This window comes from Pogoniulus pusillus, chromosome 3 (assembly GCF_015220805.1).
Source record: "Pogoniulus pusillus isolate bPogPus1 chromosome 3, bPogPus1.pri, whole genome shotgun sequence".
Classification (NCBI taxonomy): domain Eukaryota; kingdom Metazoa; phylum Chordata; class Aves; order Piciformes; family Lybiidae; genus Pogoniulus; species Pogoniulus pusillus.
In genome coordinates, this window is record NC_087266.1 from 24891323 (window position 1) to 24908400 (window position 17078).

Sequence of the window (17078 nt, forward strand, 5' to 3'; positions counted from 1 at the left end):
CCATAAAATTTAACTCCTAGCAAACAAATGTTTATTGATTTGCATTAATACTGTCTGAGTTTATTTTGTTGACTTATAGCACAGTTTCTAGGTGAAAAATAATTGGCAAGTAAAAGTTTGCCAGTCTCTTTAATAAACATAGTACCATCTCTGCCATCATGCTTTGCTTTGGAGGATTAAAAGTTGTTTAAAAGATTTCTTTATTCTTTTTTTCCCCCTAGATTCATAGAATAGATTCACAGAATGGTTTAGATTGAAAGAGATCTTAAAGATCTCCTAGTTTCAACTGCCCTGCTGTGGGCAGGTACATCTCCCACTAGACTAGGTTGCTCAAGGCCTCGTGCAGCTGCGCCCTGAACATCTCCAGGGAAAGAGCATCCACAACTGAATCACAGAATATATAAGGTTGGAAGAGGCCTCAAAAATCGTCCAGTACAACACACAAACCAGCACTGAGGGGCTGACACTAAAGCATGTCCCTAAGTGCTAGGTCCACATGCAACTTCATCACCCTCAGAAAAATTCATAGATATTTTCCACTTGCTCAGGAAGTTTAACTGTTCAGAAAACACACTACATTTTTGTTATCAACAGATAGGCACTAAGTTTCTTTACTGTATTGGAGTATGGCATATGTATTGTTTGGACTTGCATTTAAAGGATTAGAAAACACAAGTAAGTATTTGCCAGTAAAGGAACACAAGAGCCAGTGAAAAGTCTGGCTGTGTAATGTTTCTTGCATGCTATTTCTGAAGTCAGATGTACATGTTTATATAACTGCCCATTAATTCAGAACTGAAGATTGTATTCACTTAATTAGATTTTTTTGGAGGGAACTTTGGTAAAATTATATATTGAATATTTAAGAAAAACTTCATTTTTTGTGGTACTTTGAAATTTGTGTCATCACCTGCCACACAAATGTGTGTTTAACAAATCACAGCTATTTTTTTTTCTTAGTTCACCACAGGAGATTCCTGTTCCCTCAGCAGAGCTTGAGGCATCACCTGTTCATCTTATTCAGCCAGTGGGCAGGACCTTTCAGTATTATGTTCACACCACTGGACCGTTACAGTGATAGAAATCATCAGATTACAAGATACCAGTATTGTGCATTAAAGGTATTAAAGTTTCAGTGTCAAAATCAGTAATAGCAATTTTCTAGTGAAAGTGTGCTGGTTTGAGGTTAATTGGAATATTTTAATGAGAGAAATTAGATCATTGGTTGTGAAAAGAAAATAAGGATGAAGTCTGTATCATTCATTGGTTTGCTGAGAGGGATAAAAACCCAAAACATGAACAATTTGTCCCACTCTTCTGCAATGGTTCTCCTGTTTTCTTCCCCTTCACTCACTCTGATCTTTCCACTAACAAATAACAGCGTAAACTCTGCCAGTTGTTCTTGTTGATCTGTCTGGGAAAGTAGGGGGAACAAGAGGGGGGCAGCTTCGAGTCCTTCTGGGCAGTTTTCTTTGTCTGGGAGGGAGTTTGGATTTCTGTATTATTTCTAATTTGCATATAATTGTAAATATGTATATATGCTTGCAAATTTCACTTTGCTGTAGTGGGAGGGATGGGGGTGGGGGAAGCTCCTAACCCACCACACAAAGTACAAGTAATTGTGGGGTTCGTTTCTTTTTGTTTCAAAGAAAATCAAATTAGTGCAAACTCTTGTGGATCCTTACAGTGGAATCCTGGATTATAGCAGTGTGAGCTATTGAAGATACACACTTTTTGCTTTGTAGACACTTTCCAAGGCTGATTACTTCCAAAGCCAGAATGCATTTTTTTTTTTTTACTTAGCTGTTCATTAACAGGTTATCAGATTCAGTGAGAGTATCATAGGCTCTGAAATTAAATACAGCACCATTCAGAACCAAATGCACATCTCAGTACTGTCTCCCAGACTTGCTTGGAGACATTACCAATAATAATAAAATACTTTTGCACTAAAAGCAGTTGCAACTCCTCCACATATGTAAGCTGTGAAAATAATAGCTTATTTACATACATAAGCTGCATCACTTGGTGTAAAACAATTGTGGTTTTTGCAGAAATATACTGTTGAAACATCTGTGTGTTTTAATTGTTTTTGTAGCCTCATTTGTGAGGATTGGATGTAGTGAAAACTGCATCTTGAAGAATGAGGAAACTTGGCTATAATATCCCTCCCAAATGCTTGAACTGTGCATTATCCTGAATCCAGAATTATCTATAGCACCTTAGTTACTGGGATCAGCTCTTAACATTTTCACCATCGTTTCCTCAGAATGAAAAAGTGGCAGTCCTGTTAGTCTGGATCTGGGCCCAAATCATTCTGAAGTTTCCTTTATATTAGTTCTTTATGTAACTAAAGTTTCGTGTCTTTTTAGGCCATGTCAGCTGTGCTCTGCTGTGGACCTGTATTTGATAATGTTGGTCTTTCCCCTGATGGATATCTTTACAAATGGCTTGATAATATTCTGGCTTGTCAAGATTTACGAGTAAGTACTCACTGATGAACAATTCTAATTTCTCTAATGGGCAACTAAAGAGTTTGTGACTCTGTATTTTGAGCAGGAAATGATAGTTTTCTGCAACATTATAATATGAAAGTATAATTCATTTAAAATAATTCCATTTTTATTCCAGAAAATATAACATAGATAAGTGATAAGATAAAAAATTGTCTTATGGCTTAGTGTTGCTTGCAACAGAAATGATCTGTGATAAAGAAAGATTAAAAATAACATGAAGTCAAGAATATTTGTATTCCTATCTGTAGCACTTTCACCCACCTCCTTCAAGTTTCTGTGGAATAAGAATATAAAATCCAGACAGGTGTGGAGAAGGAGTGCTCAGAAGACTGTTTTAAAATCTGTTTTGCAAACTTCACTTTGCCTTCACTGAGCCTTCTCACTATGGAAACTTCCTTAGCTACTTCCAGTGGCATGAAACTTCAAATCATTCCTACTGGCTGAAGGCCAAAGTACAATGGAAATTGCTACAAAAGATTGCTCCTTAGGCAATCCTTTACCACAAACACCCTTCACATCAAGTTTGTGGATGTTTTACTAAATACGGTGACCTGGGACTCATGCAACAGGCATGGATTTGGAGAGGCAGCAAAAAATTTTCAAGGAGCATCTCATACAGACACAGTAGTTGAAGCCATCAAAAATGGCACAAATTTAGGTAGAGGACAACACAAAGTACAGTTCTCTTTAGAGCAGTGGCCAAGAAGAAGACTAGTCGGTCTACCTGGATCCAAATTCAGTAAAACCTGAGGAGAAAATAATATGTAAGAATCCTGCAGTTGTGAGGGTTAGAGAGCCTGAAATTGCTATTCTGGCTCAATGCAGCAGGGTAGATATAATAGAGATTATGAAGCTTGCTTCTTAAACCTCAGCCATGCATCACAACACTGTTGTTGATTTCCTACCTACAGTCCTTCCTTCTTGTAGTACACAAATGAGGAGACAAGCGTAAAAATGTTCTTCCTCTGCTCATGTCATAGCTAAGAAAAGTAAGAAGGAATAAAGGGATGTAGTGAGAAGGAATAAAGGAATGTAGTAAGGAGTAAGGGAATGTAGTAAGAAGGAACAGAGGAATGTAGTAAGAAGGAGTAAAGGAATGGGACTGAGAGGAGACAAGAAAGGTGGGAGTAGATTGTAGGAGACATATCCTAGCTAGATTTTTGTAGAATGAGGCAGGTGATAAAAGAACACAGAGTGGAAAACCATAAGGCTTATAGAATAGCTAGAGGATGCGTGCTGTAGAAATGGTAATTGATTGGGGAGAATAAGATTGGACAAAATAGGAGCCTTTTGTAAATTAGGTAGGATTTTGAAATGTAGATAATTTTTGCAGTTGAAATTTGTTTTCCTTAAGCTAATCACTATTGCTCATGATTCCATGACTGTACTGAAGGACTGTAACTAAACTAACTGCATTGCCTGCAGAAAGCCATTTCAGTTCTGGTTTAGATGATGTGCATCCTACCCAGTTCATTAATATTAAATATCATTTTCAATCCTCACAAGTAGTTACTGACATATAGTGAAAGAATATTAATAGGCATTAGTGTTTGATGTTTCAGTACAGTCCTTTGCTGAAGGATCACAAAGAATAGTCCAGGTCTTAGCTGTGATGTATGTGTAGCAGTGGTGGTACCAGGATGAAGTGATACAGTGTCTACAGGGAGCGTTATTAGATTACTTGGTATAGTTGGATTAAACATAAAAGGTTTTGTGCCCTCAGGCTTGCAAAAGGTATTTTTATTTGTCTGCCTTGCTTCTCCATTAGTTGAAAGAAGGAAAAAATGAAAGTGTGTCAATTTTTGAAACTCACATGAGGTAGGCAATCAACATTTAACAAATCAGTTAACCAATACAAATGGAAGTTGCTACAGAACACCTGTCAAGTATCTTAGATATTCTGTAGATACTGCTTTCTCCATGCTTAGTTTTGGAAACCACCTTTGCAAATTTATTTAATTTGTGTAGACTTTGTACCAATTTTTTCAAGTTGTGTTGAAAACAGTCATATTTCAGCTCTGATGTCCCTAAAATAAATTATGATACATTTTTTTGTCTCTTTATTTGTCTTATTTTCCCTTTGTTTTTCCCATGTAATCCTAAGAATTGTAGAGAATGGGCATATCTGATCTTACCAATCATGTTTTCTCAACTATTTATGTGCTCAGGTCCATCAGCTTGGCTGTGAAGTTGTAGTCCTGTTGCTAGAACTGAATCCTGATCAAATCAATCTCTTCAACTGGGCTATAGATCGATGTTATACTGGGTCGTACCAGCTTGCCTCTGGCTGTTTCAAAGCCATTGCAACTGTGTGTGGAAGCAGGTATTAGTTAATCTCTTAACCTACACTTGCAAATGTAAAGAAAACTGGAGGTTCAGCTTGTGTTGAATACAATTGTAAGTCACACTCTTACATTATATTCTCTCAAACAATTCCTGGGGATCAGATTGATATATATCCATGATTCTAAAAATAAAACTATGTCTTTGGTAGAAGACGCTCTTACTATATCTATAGCTTAAATCGCTGGCATTTTAGTGCTGTTTTGCTCAAGATACAAAATAACCCCAATGCTTTCATTTGAGCATAGGTCATAGAATCATAGAATCAACCAGGTTGGAAGAAACCTCCAAGATCATCCAGTCCAACCTATCCCCCAGCCCTAGCCAGTCAACTAGACCATGGCACCAAGTGCCTCATCCAGCCTTTTCTTGAACATGTCCAGGGACGGTGCCTCCACCACCTCCCTGGGCAGCCCATTCCAATGCCAATCACTCTCTCTGTGAGGAACTTCCTCCTAACATCCAGCCTATACTTTCCCCGGCACAACTTGAGACTGTGTCCCCTTGTTCTGTTGCTGGTTGCCTGGGAGAATAGACCAACCCCCACTTGGCTACAACCTCCCTTCAGGTAGTTGTAGGCAGCATTGAGGTCACCCCTGAGCCTCCTCTTCTCCAGGCTAAACAGCCCCAGCTCCCTCAGCCTCTAGATTCAAAAGATTTGGCATGTTTTTTTCATTTACTTTATGAAAGAAAAAAATGTCTTAAATGTTGCTACCTTGAAACAAACTATTTTATTCTTTTTCTGAGTGAGTTTGACTTGATTTGGTTACCAGCTCCTTTTCAGTAAACTGCTATTTTGCAAAGCAAGCACAAACTATTTTAAGACACAAAGACAAATACTGCTTTTGTGGTAGGCCTTCATAAAACCTGTCCTTCATTATTTTGCATTTTGCCAAGAAAAAATTAATTGAGAAATCTAATGGTAACCAACTTAATTAGATAAATAGATAGGTAGATACATCCAGTTGCAGTAAGTCTGAAAATTTTACTCTTAAATACAACTTGGCAAGAGGTCTGGTCAGCATACTTCAATAGAGAAACCAAACCAAGTCAAGTCTTTTAGAAATTGTTTGTAAAAACATTGTGTTCTTAGAGGAGCAACTAGACTATGGACTGTTTGGTACTGAGATTTTAAAAATAGGAATGCATTTTTTTCTTTGCAAATGGATTTTTTTAAGGCTTTTTTTCCCTTTTAAGGGGCAAGTAAACGTAACAGAAAACGTTAACAGATTTTCAGCCAGTCTTTTTTTCCTCGGGTTGTGTTACCTCTACCACTGTCCTAAAAATTGATCTTTCCCTTACCTACAGTAAAAATTGAAGAGAAAGTCTAATTTCTATCAAGTTGGGGGGGTTTATTAATATTTGAATGCCGTTAACAGTTTTTCCTCTATCATATATATGGAGAGGTCACTGCTTAAACAACTTGTAAATTGAGTAGTAATGAATCTCATTGCTGATACCTCTCTTTCTGCAAAGAAGATGTTTCCCTTAATTGATTCTTTATCGTTATTGTTTAAACTGATTTGAGGGGTGAAGAGACGTATAGAGGATGGATTACACATAGAATTTGGGATGTCCTATGCCACACTTGTACCTGCCTTAATTTTTTAACACTGAAATGTCGAAATAGGCATTCTTCAGCCATCCAGGAGCACAGCAGCTCACATCTGAAGTGAGAAACTGATGGTTTGCAATTGACTCCGGTGCATTTTCAGAGCATCATGAAGATGCAGAAAATTATGTAGCGAAAATCCAAATATTGCAATATTGGAATTGTTTTTCTAACAGTATTCTCAGCAAAGTAACTCTTCAGTATGTTTACTTTTACAATTAATGTTGACTGTATAGGTAGTGGATTTTTGGAAACAGTTCTTCCTGTTTGCTGTTTGAAAATAATTTTAACTGAAGTGTCTAACGTCTGAGAACTTTTCATGTCAGACGCAGTGTCTTTTCTCCAGAGGGACTGCTTTAGTTTCAGCTTGGCTTAAGAAGTACTTTATCCATGGAAATTTTTGTGCTGTCCATCTTCTTTCACGGATCTTGGCCCGTTCTCTCAGCAGTTTATATTGTAAGTGAAAATAAATTGATAGTTACAGACACAGGTATTGCACTTCTCACTGTGGGTAACTCAGTGCATTCCTAAGCATTAGTCCAAGGTAATTATAAGTAATCCTTTCTTTCTCCCCGTTCCCCAGATGGCCCTTTGATTAAGCAGTGTGTGTTCATAAGAGCTCTCTTTCCCATATTCTGATGGTAGAACAGAGAAAAGAAAGATGACATTCTCTTCAGACCACATTACAGAGTAAATCAGAGCGAATACAATCTGCATTCCTCACCACCATTCACAAAACTGTCCTGTTTATTCTTCTAGGAACTATCCTTTTGATATTGTGACGCTTTTAAACTTAGTGCTCTTCAAGGCATCTGACACCAACAGAGAGATTTATGAAATTTCCATGCAACTTATGCAGGCATGTATCAGCTGCTTTTTTTGTCCTCCTGCCTTTGGTTGGTGGGTTGTTGGGGTTTTTTTGTGAGCTTTTTATGAAATACTGTTTATTTGCGTTTGAGTTTTGTTTTGAAAATAAATAATTGCTTTTCTCATGGCTATAAATACTTGTGGAATATTTGTAGCAAAATGAATGGGAAAATATTAGTTATGGTATCTTTCAAATTTGGAGAGTGTGCTCTGAAAGATACAGATTGTTCTCTGATATCTAAACTTGAAGTGTTAATATGTCCTGAATTAATGAATTTTTATTGTCTCATTATATTATTTTTTGTCTCTTATAGATCCTTGAATCAAAGCTTTTTGTTTACTCAAAAAAGGTGGCTGAGCAAAGGCCAGGAAGCATCTTGTACGGTACACATGGTCCACTGCCACCTCTTTACAGTGTCTCACTTACCCTTCTTTCACACGAACTAGCAAGGATGTATCCTGAACTTACCCTTCCACTTTTTTCAGGTACCTGTATCAATCTGACTTATTATCTACTCTACAAATGTTAGACAGCTAAGTGAACAGCAGTTCTGCTTATAAATTTAGCTTGACCTGGTTTTATTCTTGTTCAGGTCACATCATATTTAGGTATGCAATATGTATTTCCTGGAGGTACTTTTACAAAGTACAAAATAGCTATTTAAAACCCTCTTTGGGAGCTTGTGTCATCTTAGTGTAACTCTGAAATTACAAAGGCCTTGAACAAGTTAGGACACATCTTGAGTACTGTGTCCAGTTCTGGGCCACTCAATTCAAGAGAGATGTTGAGGTGCTGGAATGTATCCAGAGAAGGGTGACAAGGATGGTGAAAGGCCTGGAACACAAACCCTATGAGGAGAGGCTGAGGGAGCTAGGGTTGTTTAGCCTGGAGAAGAGGAGGCTCAGGGGTGACCTCATTGCTGTCTACAACTACCTGAAGGGACATTGTAGCCAGGTGGGGGGTGGTCTCTTCTCCCAGGCAACCAGCAACAGAACAAGGGGACACAGTCTCAAGTTGTGCCGGGGGAAGTATAGGCTGGATGTTAGGAGGAAGTTCTTCACAGAGAGAGTGATTTCCCATTGGAATGGGCTGCCCAGGGAGATGGTGGAGGCACCGTCCCTGGAGGTGTTCAAGAAAAGGCTGGATGAGGCACTTAGTGCCATGGCCTAGTTGACTGGCTAGGGCTGGGTGCTAGGTTGGACTGGATGATCTTGAAGGTCTCTTCCAGCCTGGTTGTTTCTTTGATTCTAAGTTAAAATAATGTTGGCAAATTGTACTATAGTGGTTTCTCTTGTTGAGCATAGTGATTCTTCTTATACATACATTTATGTACTTGTTAATCATGAGGTTAAAATACTCCATTTTATATAAACATGACTTGAACTTCAGAAAGATTGTGTCCAGTTTTCCAATTACTGAAGTCACTCTGAAGAAGTGAGCTCTGCTTTCTCTTGTTTGCCACAGATCTTAGTATCTGCAGTTATTTGCTGCAGGTCTTAGTATGATTTTCATTTCTTCAGAAATAAATTTAGTCAGGATTATTGAGAATAATGTTAAAATATCTGATCTGCAGGAGCATCATTCAGAATATTCTCACCGAGGCCACTCCTGGAAACAATGATGTTTTGAGACATATCTGTCTGTTTTAATCCAATATGTTGCTGCAGGTTTTTAAAAGCAAAATGCAATGTCTGTAATCGTGGGAATTCTTACTGGCTCTTAAAATCCCTTTCTGTTGTTTTTACTTAGTCTGTAGGGGCTGGAGGAAGGGTAAAGGGACAATACATCATCTATTTCTCAGTACCTAAGATACTGTGAACTGTAAATAACTGGCTTAGGAAAATCATAATGGCTCATGTATCTTAAGAAAAGTAAATGTTCATTATTACTGTTACCATCTACTCATGCTGCTGTAGTGGCTGGGTCATTTAACAGATCTCAGTCCAAATCTGAACTCTGTTCTATGCATCTGCAATCATGAGAGAGAGCAGTGTATGTCTTCAAGATTTTTTAAAAGCAGGGAGTGAGGAAAGAAAGGAAATGTTAACTGCACTGATTTTACAGAACAGTTCTGGTAAAGAGAGTTAATGTGTTTCACTTTGGCAGGAAGCCTGCCACTGTGTTTCTTACCCCAGACTTTCCAAATCCCTTCCCTTGCAGTGCCAGTTCTTTTTTTATGAACTATATAAAGTGCAGTATGCAAGCATTCCTGGACTGGCAGCAAACTACGACTTTTATAGGCCTCCTTACAGGAAATAGGACTCCTAATATATGCAAAGTGGTTTTGTGAACTCAGTATACTAAGTGTCTTAAGATTTAAAATGCATCTTAGAAATGTGAAGGCTGATGGGTCACTTGTAATTCTCCAGAACACTTTTATGTGTTTATTGTCCTTCTCCAAAAGCTCTTGAAATTGCAGAATAACCACCAGTAACTGAGTTACCCTTTTTCTCCTCTTTGTAAACATCTGTTTCACTTAATATATAGCGTGGCACAGTAACAAGTGGTGACTTTCTGTTTCTAAGCCCGGACTATGTTAGTTATTTTAGGCTTAAGACCTGACCAATTGCTTGCCATTGTTGAATATTAAATGAATGTTTCTTTCCATGAAGTTCAAATATGTGCTTTTGTATGCTTTTGGTTTGCAAGGTAAAAGCTATCAGGTGGCCTAACACAGGTCAGAAATCTGATTTAAACCATGTATTTAAGGTTTCCTTTATAAAATAACACATTGCCCTTTTCAACTTTCACTGGTTTAGAGGTAAGCCAACGATTTCCAACAACACATCCAAATGGAAGACAGATCATGCTTACCTATCTGCTACCATGGCTTCATAATATTGAACTTGTTGACAACAGACTTCTCCTCCCTGGTTCAAGCCCTACAACTCCAGAAGATGAATTGAAGGACAAGGATGGGGATGTAGCAGTCACAACTGGACTCAAAGGCAATGGCTGGGGCTCTCCTGAGGCCACCTCACTGGTTCTTAATAATCTCATGTATATGACAGCTAAGGTAAAAGTACAAAACAAACAAGCAAAACAAAATACCTGTAAAATACTCTCTGTAATACTCAAACTCACATTTCTTCAGAAAAGGTTACTTAGGTTTCTTCCCTCTGATACCAGAAGTTTTGCACTGGAACAGTCTATATTGGTTAGGCACAACCTTACTTAGAGGACTCTTAAGGACTGTGCTAAAGCTGTTATCTTTCGAAACATGAACAAGGTGTTTTATCTTTTAAAAAATATAATGAGAGCATTAAAGATTAGTTATAGAAGAACTCAGTTCAGTTCTCTCATGTTAATGTCGAAGGCAGCAGGAGGAAGGTCATCTGGCAGTAATAATGGGCACTTGCAATATTCTTTGAGAGAGAAAAAAATGTATAAATTTCTGAGGTGCTAGTTAAAGCATTTGTTTGTAAGAGGGAAAGTATTTTACATCCCAGGTCCTGATAAAGGACTAAGGATTCCTTTTTTCCAACTACTTTTTCATGTAAGCTGCCCAAGCAGATAGTGCAGAGAAGGTTTTGGCAGTCCATCTTTTCCTTCTCTTTGCCAACTAGCAGGCTTCTCTGCTGGTGTGCTGTGCCTGCTCTGGCACTGGTTTTGCCAGATTTGTTACATATCTCTAAAGTGCTTAATACATAAACTCCAGGAAGTAATGCCTGCTACCTACACCATATGGGACAGAGTGGTTCTCATTTCTTAACCTGCTCAGGGTTAATCCTCTCTCAAGAATGTCTGTATCCATGCTACATAGCAGTTGATTCTGCATTTGCCTCATGTTGAGGCCCTGTGAGTAAAAACATAATTACTGTGTTCATTTTGTCATATGAGCATGTCAAAAGTAATGTGGAGGCTCTGCTTCAACCCACCAGAATATTTTTTTTTTATACTTGTTGCATATCTGAAGCAGGAAGCTGACTTATGAATTATCTGACAGTACAGAGTCCTTTCGATATTGTTAGAGGGATTTTATGGGTTGAAAACAGATGTGATGCAGTCTTACCTTTACTACCTCTTAGCAGCAGTCCTTGGAGTTACTTGCTTCCAAAGTCAGTCAAAGTTTTTGTTCCAGAGTAAACGAGAATTCTCTCTTCACATCACATTGAGTGGCCTAGCTTTGAAACTATATGTGTGATAAAGGGACTGGCACCTGGAAGTGCCAGTGCAGACAACAGTAAATGTAGATGCCAGTGACAGTATAGGTGTAACTAGTACACATTAAATAATTTTCGGTAGAATGGCATGACCTAGAGATTGCCACTCCTCTAGCAGCAGAATGATGCTCTGTGCAGTGGTTAAAACAGTTTTTCCAAAGTGGGAGTCAGAGATTTTACATAGGAAGCAGAAGGAGCCTCAAATCTAGACTCTTAACATCCTGGATGTATGCACTTATTGAGAAATGGTGCCTGTTCGGGCGCCACTTGCAGAGGCGGGATTTGGGAAAGTCAAGAGACAACTCAATATGAGTTAGCTACAAGACAGTCCAAAGTTTATTGCAAGCATCAAGCTTTTATACCCCAAGCATCGGCATGCATGTAAGCACAAGCACATTCTTGCTATCCAGTGATTGGTGCATCTCAGGGTTAGTATTTGCATGATCCTCCTACTTGCGGTTTCTTGCTAAAACTAGTCCCTCTTTCTTCCCCATCACACTCACACCAGGGTTGTTTATCTGAGAGCTCGAGGACAAGTGTCCTTGAGCTTTATCACATACGCCACTGCAGGCTACTGCATCCCAACATACTCAGAACTCATATCAAGGCCTCGATTGTACAAAGCTTCCAGGGACCCATGTCCCCTGTCCTTTAACCATTTCTCAACATGCACTAACCATTTAACTGACTGGACATTGCCATGTCTTGCAAGAGAGGGTAGAAGCTGCTCATTTCCAATGTGGAAGTGAAGGGATGTCTAATACTTCTTTCTGCTGGCATTTACTCAAGAGAGAGATGCCAAATTGTTAACTGCTGTGAAGGCTGAAGCACTGAGGTACAGACATGTAGAAGCACGACTTGTTGCTTGAACAATTGTAAACTGCTTGATCACTGTTTAGGTTTATATTCCTGAAAGACTTTGTGTGTGTGTGTGTGCGTGGACTTAAATCTTTAAAATACTATTTATGCTCTGAAGTCTGTCAGGGAGCCTTTGAAAATACTGATTTGTCACTTCCTATGCATTTTACTGTTGGTTTTGCATGAGAAAATGCTGTAAAAGAGCATGTCTTGGTTTGGAGGTCTACGTATTTCAACAAATATGTGCTTATGCTCCTTTTCAGTATGGAGATGAAATTCCTGGACCAGAGATGGAAAATGTCTGGAATGCCTTGGCCAACAATGAAAAATGGAGTAACAACCTTAGGATAACACTGCAGTTTCTCATTAGTTTGTGTGGTGTTAGCAGTGATACCATCCTTTTACGCTATGTAAGTGCACTTTATTGGATCTACTTTTGGTTGTACAGGTTTTAATGAAGAAAACAGCTACCACCTACAGAAAATGAATGGTGCAAAAAGACATATTCCCTAGCATGCTGTACAAAATTAAATCATGGAGATAAATGAGCCAAGAAATTGAAATTTGAGAAAGCAGTTGAGTAGTGGGCATGTCAGTCTCCACCAGTGGAGCACACCTCATTTCAAGCAAGAGGTGGGCTTCTCTCAAGCAAAGGGCAACTTTGTATGTCTGTATAAGAAGCCACTAACAGAGACTGGTCATAAATTTCCAGAATTAGTAAGAATTCATGTCAGAATTGTGTACAAATATGCAAATAATTTATATATAACATTTTATTTAGCAAACAATGCTGCTGAGGTTAAGTAACTTGCATTAAAAATGAAGATATTAAATGCTTATACTTTTTCTCAGTAATCAATTAGTTTACAAAACTAATAGTTCCGTTTTAAAAGTCCTGTCCTTTAAACCATATCATGGGTGGGACATAAGATGCTATGATCTTACTTGTTTGTTGTAAAGATGCTCCTTGAGTGTGTAGTTTTAAGAAAGCGCAACATTCTCTTCTCCTTCAGTAGACTAAGGCTTTCTTTGGAGCATTTCGAGAGACACAGAACAGCTAACTTTTACAAGGTCCTTGCCATGAAACTTTAGCCTTTGCTTGGTTGTCATTAATTACATAACTGTTCCAGCAGCATGCAAGTCAAATTGTACAGGATATTGTTATTATTCAAGTTAAAATAAAATCAGGGCTGTGTGAGAAAAGCAAGACAGTCCTATTCCCATGTTCCCTGTTGCTCAGTTGCTGGCTGAAACAGAATCCAAATTTAGTAAAATGGTGGTATGCAGTTTTATTAGTTAGTCTTTTGCTATTGATTTCCCTGAAATCAATCTGAAATTACTATTAATATGATGAAACTTATCTCAAAAGCCTCATAAGCATACTTCATTTCCAGCTGCTGAAATAATACATTGATTAAAGTTTTTATGATGACTGCTGTGCTGTAATAGAATGAAGAAAATACAGAAGACTGTAAAATTTTTCATGATGTTGTTATTGTACCATAGAGATCCTGTTGATATCATTTAATTTGTAGGATTACTGTTCTAAATTCTCAAATGAGTGCATATAGTCTCAAGTTGTGCCGGGGTAGGTATAGGCTGGATGTTAGGAAGAAGTTCTTCACAGAGAGAGTGATTGGCCATTGGAATGGGCTGCCCAGGGAGGTGGTGGAGGCACCGTCCCTGGAGGTGTTCAAGAAAAGATTGGATGAGGCACTCAGTGCCATGGTCTAGTTGACTGGCTAGGGCTGGGTGCTAGGTTGGGCTCGATGATCTTGGAGGTCTCTTCCAACCTGGTTGATTCTATGATTCTATGATTCTATGATTCATATATATGCAAAGTCAGTGTTGCCTTAGCTAATCTGAAGGACAGTATTTGAAAGAACAATCTCAAAAGTTTATGTGAGAAAAAGACAAAAGAGATTGATCCCAGCTGTCTTGGGCATGGTAAGGTCTTCCCATCGATTATGACAGAGTAACAGAGGCTCTCGATTCAGTGTTGACCTGTCATTGAGCAGATGTAAATGAGACACCTCTTAGGTTCTGTCCAACCTGACAGATCCTACAACCTGTGACAGAATTGAGATAGGCCCAAAGATGGTCTTCATCAGGAGGAGCTATGTTGGCAGAAAGCAAGTGGAAATCCCAGGCGTAAGAATAAAAATAAGCCTGTTGCATTCCTGACAGCTTACAAAAGGAATAAGGGCAGATTTCTTAGAGAAAGGAGTAGTCTAGCACTGAGTATATCTCACATTAAACCTGTGGCTTGATTGGAAATGCTTGATAACTCTGCTGCCTCTTTCCCAGGAGCCCCTCATAAACCTCATCCCCCAGTCCAGATACTTGCCATCCCAGAACTTTCAACACAATCTTTTTCCAAAACTGTTGGCATCCCACAGCTCTGAGCAGCCTACCTCAAAGTCCCTTTCCACTCATAGCCCTTCTTTCTTTGGATTCTTTCTAAACCACTTTGCCTCAAAGCCTTGGCTCTCACAGTCCTATCCTTCTCCAGGACAATCAAGTCCTCTTACTCCACAAAAGAGAGCAGGTTGTTTTGGCATCTCCATCTTAATCTGCTTAGCATCTTCTATTTTGCCAGTGGGACTTTACTGCTCTCCCTCCCAGTAGCTGCTAACAAGACAATCACATCTTCATTGATGGCAGCAGCTGACAAGGTTCCTGTATTTTCTGCTGCTCTGTTCCTGTTTGGATTGTGGTTCTGGGAAAAGTTTTCAGCTTGTGTAGGAAGTTTGTCTGTGCTTGTGAGTCACCTCTTAACTGAGAGCTTTGTCTGGAGTAGGAAAACACACTGCTTAAGGGCTTGATAATGCCCTGGAATTTACAGTTAAGAAATTGTGCCTTACTGTGTGAACTGTGCAAGACTACTGATACCATAAACATGGATCTTCCATTGTCATGTAGATGACATATACACATTAGCAAACAAATATCATTTTAGTGTCAGCACTCTTCCAGCTCACCTGGGCTCAAAAGAGCACAAAGCTGCAAGATTGCCAATTTTCCCATCTCGTTTTGGAGCCCTGTGTGCCCCAAGGCAGTCACCAGCTGCTTCCTGCCTTCAGCCATCTGTTCGGACTATGTGGGTCCAAGCCAAACAAACCATGCCTGACTTATTTTTTCTTCCTTTTTTTTTTTTTTTTTTTTTTTTTTTTTTTTTTTGGTTGGATTTTGGGTTTGGTTTTTTTGGGGGAGGATTTAATCAGCTACATTCATTGATTTGTCTCTGATGTTTTCTTTAAGTATGTCTTCCCAGTGCTCCTGTTCAAATTGCTGAGCTGTCTCAAAGTTTTTAAAGAATTTCCAGTTTGGAAACCTTTTAAGCAAGGACTTAGTGCAGGGAATGTGACCCCTTCTAGGGTGAGAGAAGCAGCGTGAGCCAAACTAGAAATGAGCTGGGTTTGTATTTGGAGAGTCTCTGAAAGATTTTTAGCAGAGTACAAGGGACTTTAAATATGTGCATTTTCTTACTGTAAATAAAAGAAAAGGCAATAGGGGGTGGGAGAAAAAGAAAAAGGAAAAGAGAAACAGTGAGGAAGTTATTTAAATGCAAGTATTTAGGAGTATAAGAACAGAAATACTTGATGAAGCAAAAAGGCAAATCAGTCCAATGTATTAGTTCCACTGTAAATATAGGTTTAGGGACACCATTAAAAACAAGAAGGCAGGCAAGAGGCATCCTTCCCTGGTTCCAGCAGTTTACAGATCAAATATTTTTGAGCTAGAGAGAGAGTCTCTGCTTTCAGTAGCCAGTAAGGCTTTTTTTCCCCTCAAGAATTCAGTCTCATTGCTGTGCTGCATATAATAAAATTTGAGGTGTTCTTAAAATACTTATAGAAATTCTCAGAATTTCTGTAAAGGGTACTCTCAGATTTTTGAAATTAGAATGCATGAAGTCTATATACATAATTGCTTTGCTTTCCTTCCATGTGCTACTGCTTTGACTGCAGATAGACATAGCTACTCAGAGCCCAGCTTATTCTTTCTGGCTACAGCTACCATATCTGGAAACATAGGCATGAAGTTTTGGGTGGATCTGTATTTTCCAGATGAGAATGTTGCTCTGTTCGAGAGTGGAATGAATCTTCATTGAAAAATGACATACTCAGAATGACGCTCGGGAATTTATATTCTAACTTAATGCCGATATCCTTAAATGATAGGGTGCAAAATTAGGTGAGGCTTGTATATACATATGTTATAAAGTTCTATACCTCACAGCTCATTTCAAATAGCAAAACCTTTGGAGTAATGAGGTCACAGATTCACTCTGTTGGGAAAACAATCATGATATCCAAGTAAGCTGTTTTTCTTCTGTTTAAACAAGGAATGCAGTTGTATGGTTGTGGCATCTGTCTAGGACTGACATTTCCATTCCAGATCTTTTCAATGCTGCAGTGTGACATGTACTGGAAATTGACTTTGGACAGTGATTAATAACTGTTATTTTCCTCTCTAGATAAAAAAAGTTGCAATATATCTGTGTCGCAACAACACAATTCAGACAATGGAAGAGCTCCTTTTTGAGCTGCAGCAAACCGACCCAGTGAACCCAATAGTCCAGCACTGTGATAATCCTCCGTTTTACCGTTTTGCTGCCAGTAACAAAGCCTCAGCTGCAGCTTCTGGTATGACCTAAATATACTTTTCAGTTATGCTCTCCTGCTCTTGTGAGTCTTCATGTCTGAAAAAAAAAAAAA

General features: G+C 38.7%; 1 protein-coding gene across 2 annotated transcripts in view; it reads left to right on the forward strand.

The window, feature by feature from the left end:
* The window catches only part of FRY (FRY microtubule binding protein), a 211660-nt gene that overhangs the window by 126778 nt on the left and 67804 nt on the right, over positions 1-17078 (forward strand). For both annotated transcript variants that reach the window (XM_064172809.1, XM_064172802.1), the window contains exons 27-34: positions 961-1121; positions 2373-2483; positions 4685-4839; positions 7231-7330; positions 7653-7824; positions 10099-10355; positions 12624-12770; positions 16838-17006. In XM_064172809.1, coding sequence (XP_064028879.1) covers positions 961-1121; positions 2373-2483; positions 4685-4839; positions 7231-7330; positions 7653-7824; positions 10099-10355; positions 12624-12770; positions 16838-17006 — 1272 coding nt within the window. The remainder of the gene's footprint in view (positions 1-960; positions 1122-2372; positions 2484-4684; positions 4840-7230; positions 7331-7652; positions 7825-10098; positions 10356-12623; positions 12771-16837; positions 17007-17078) is intronic.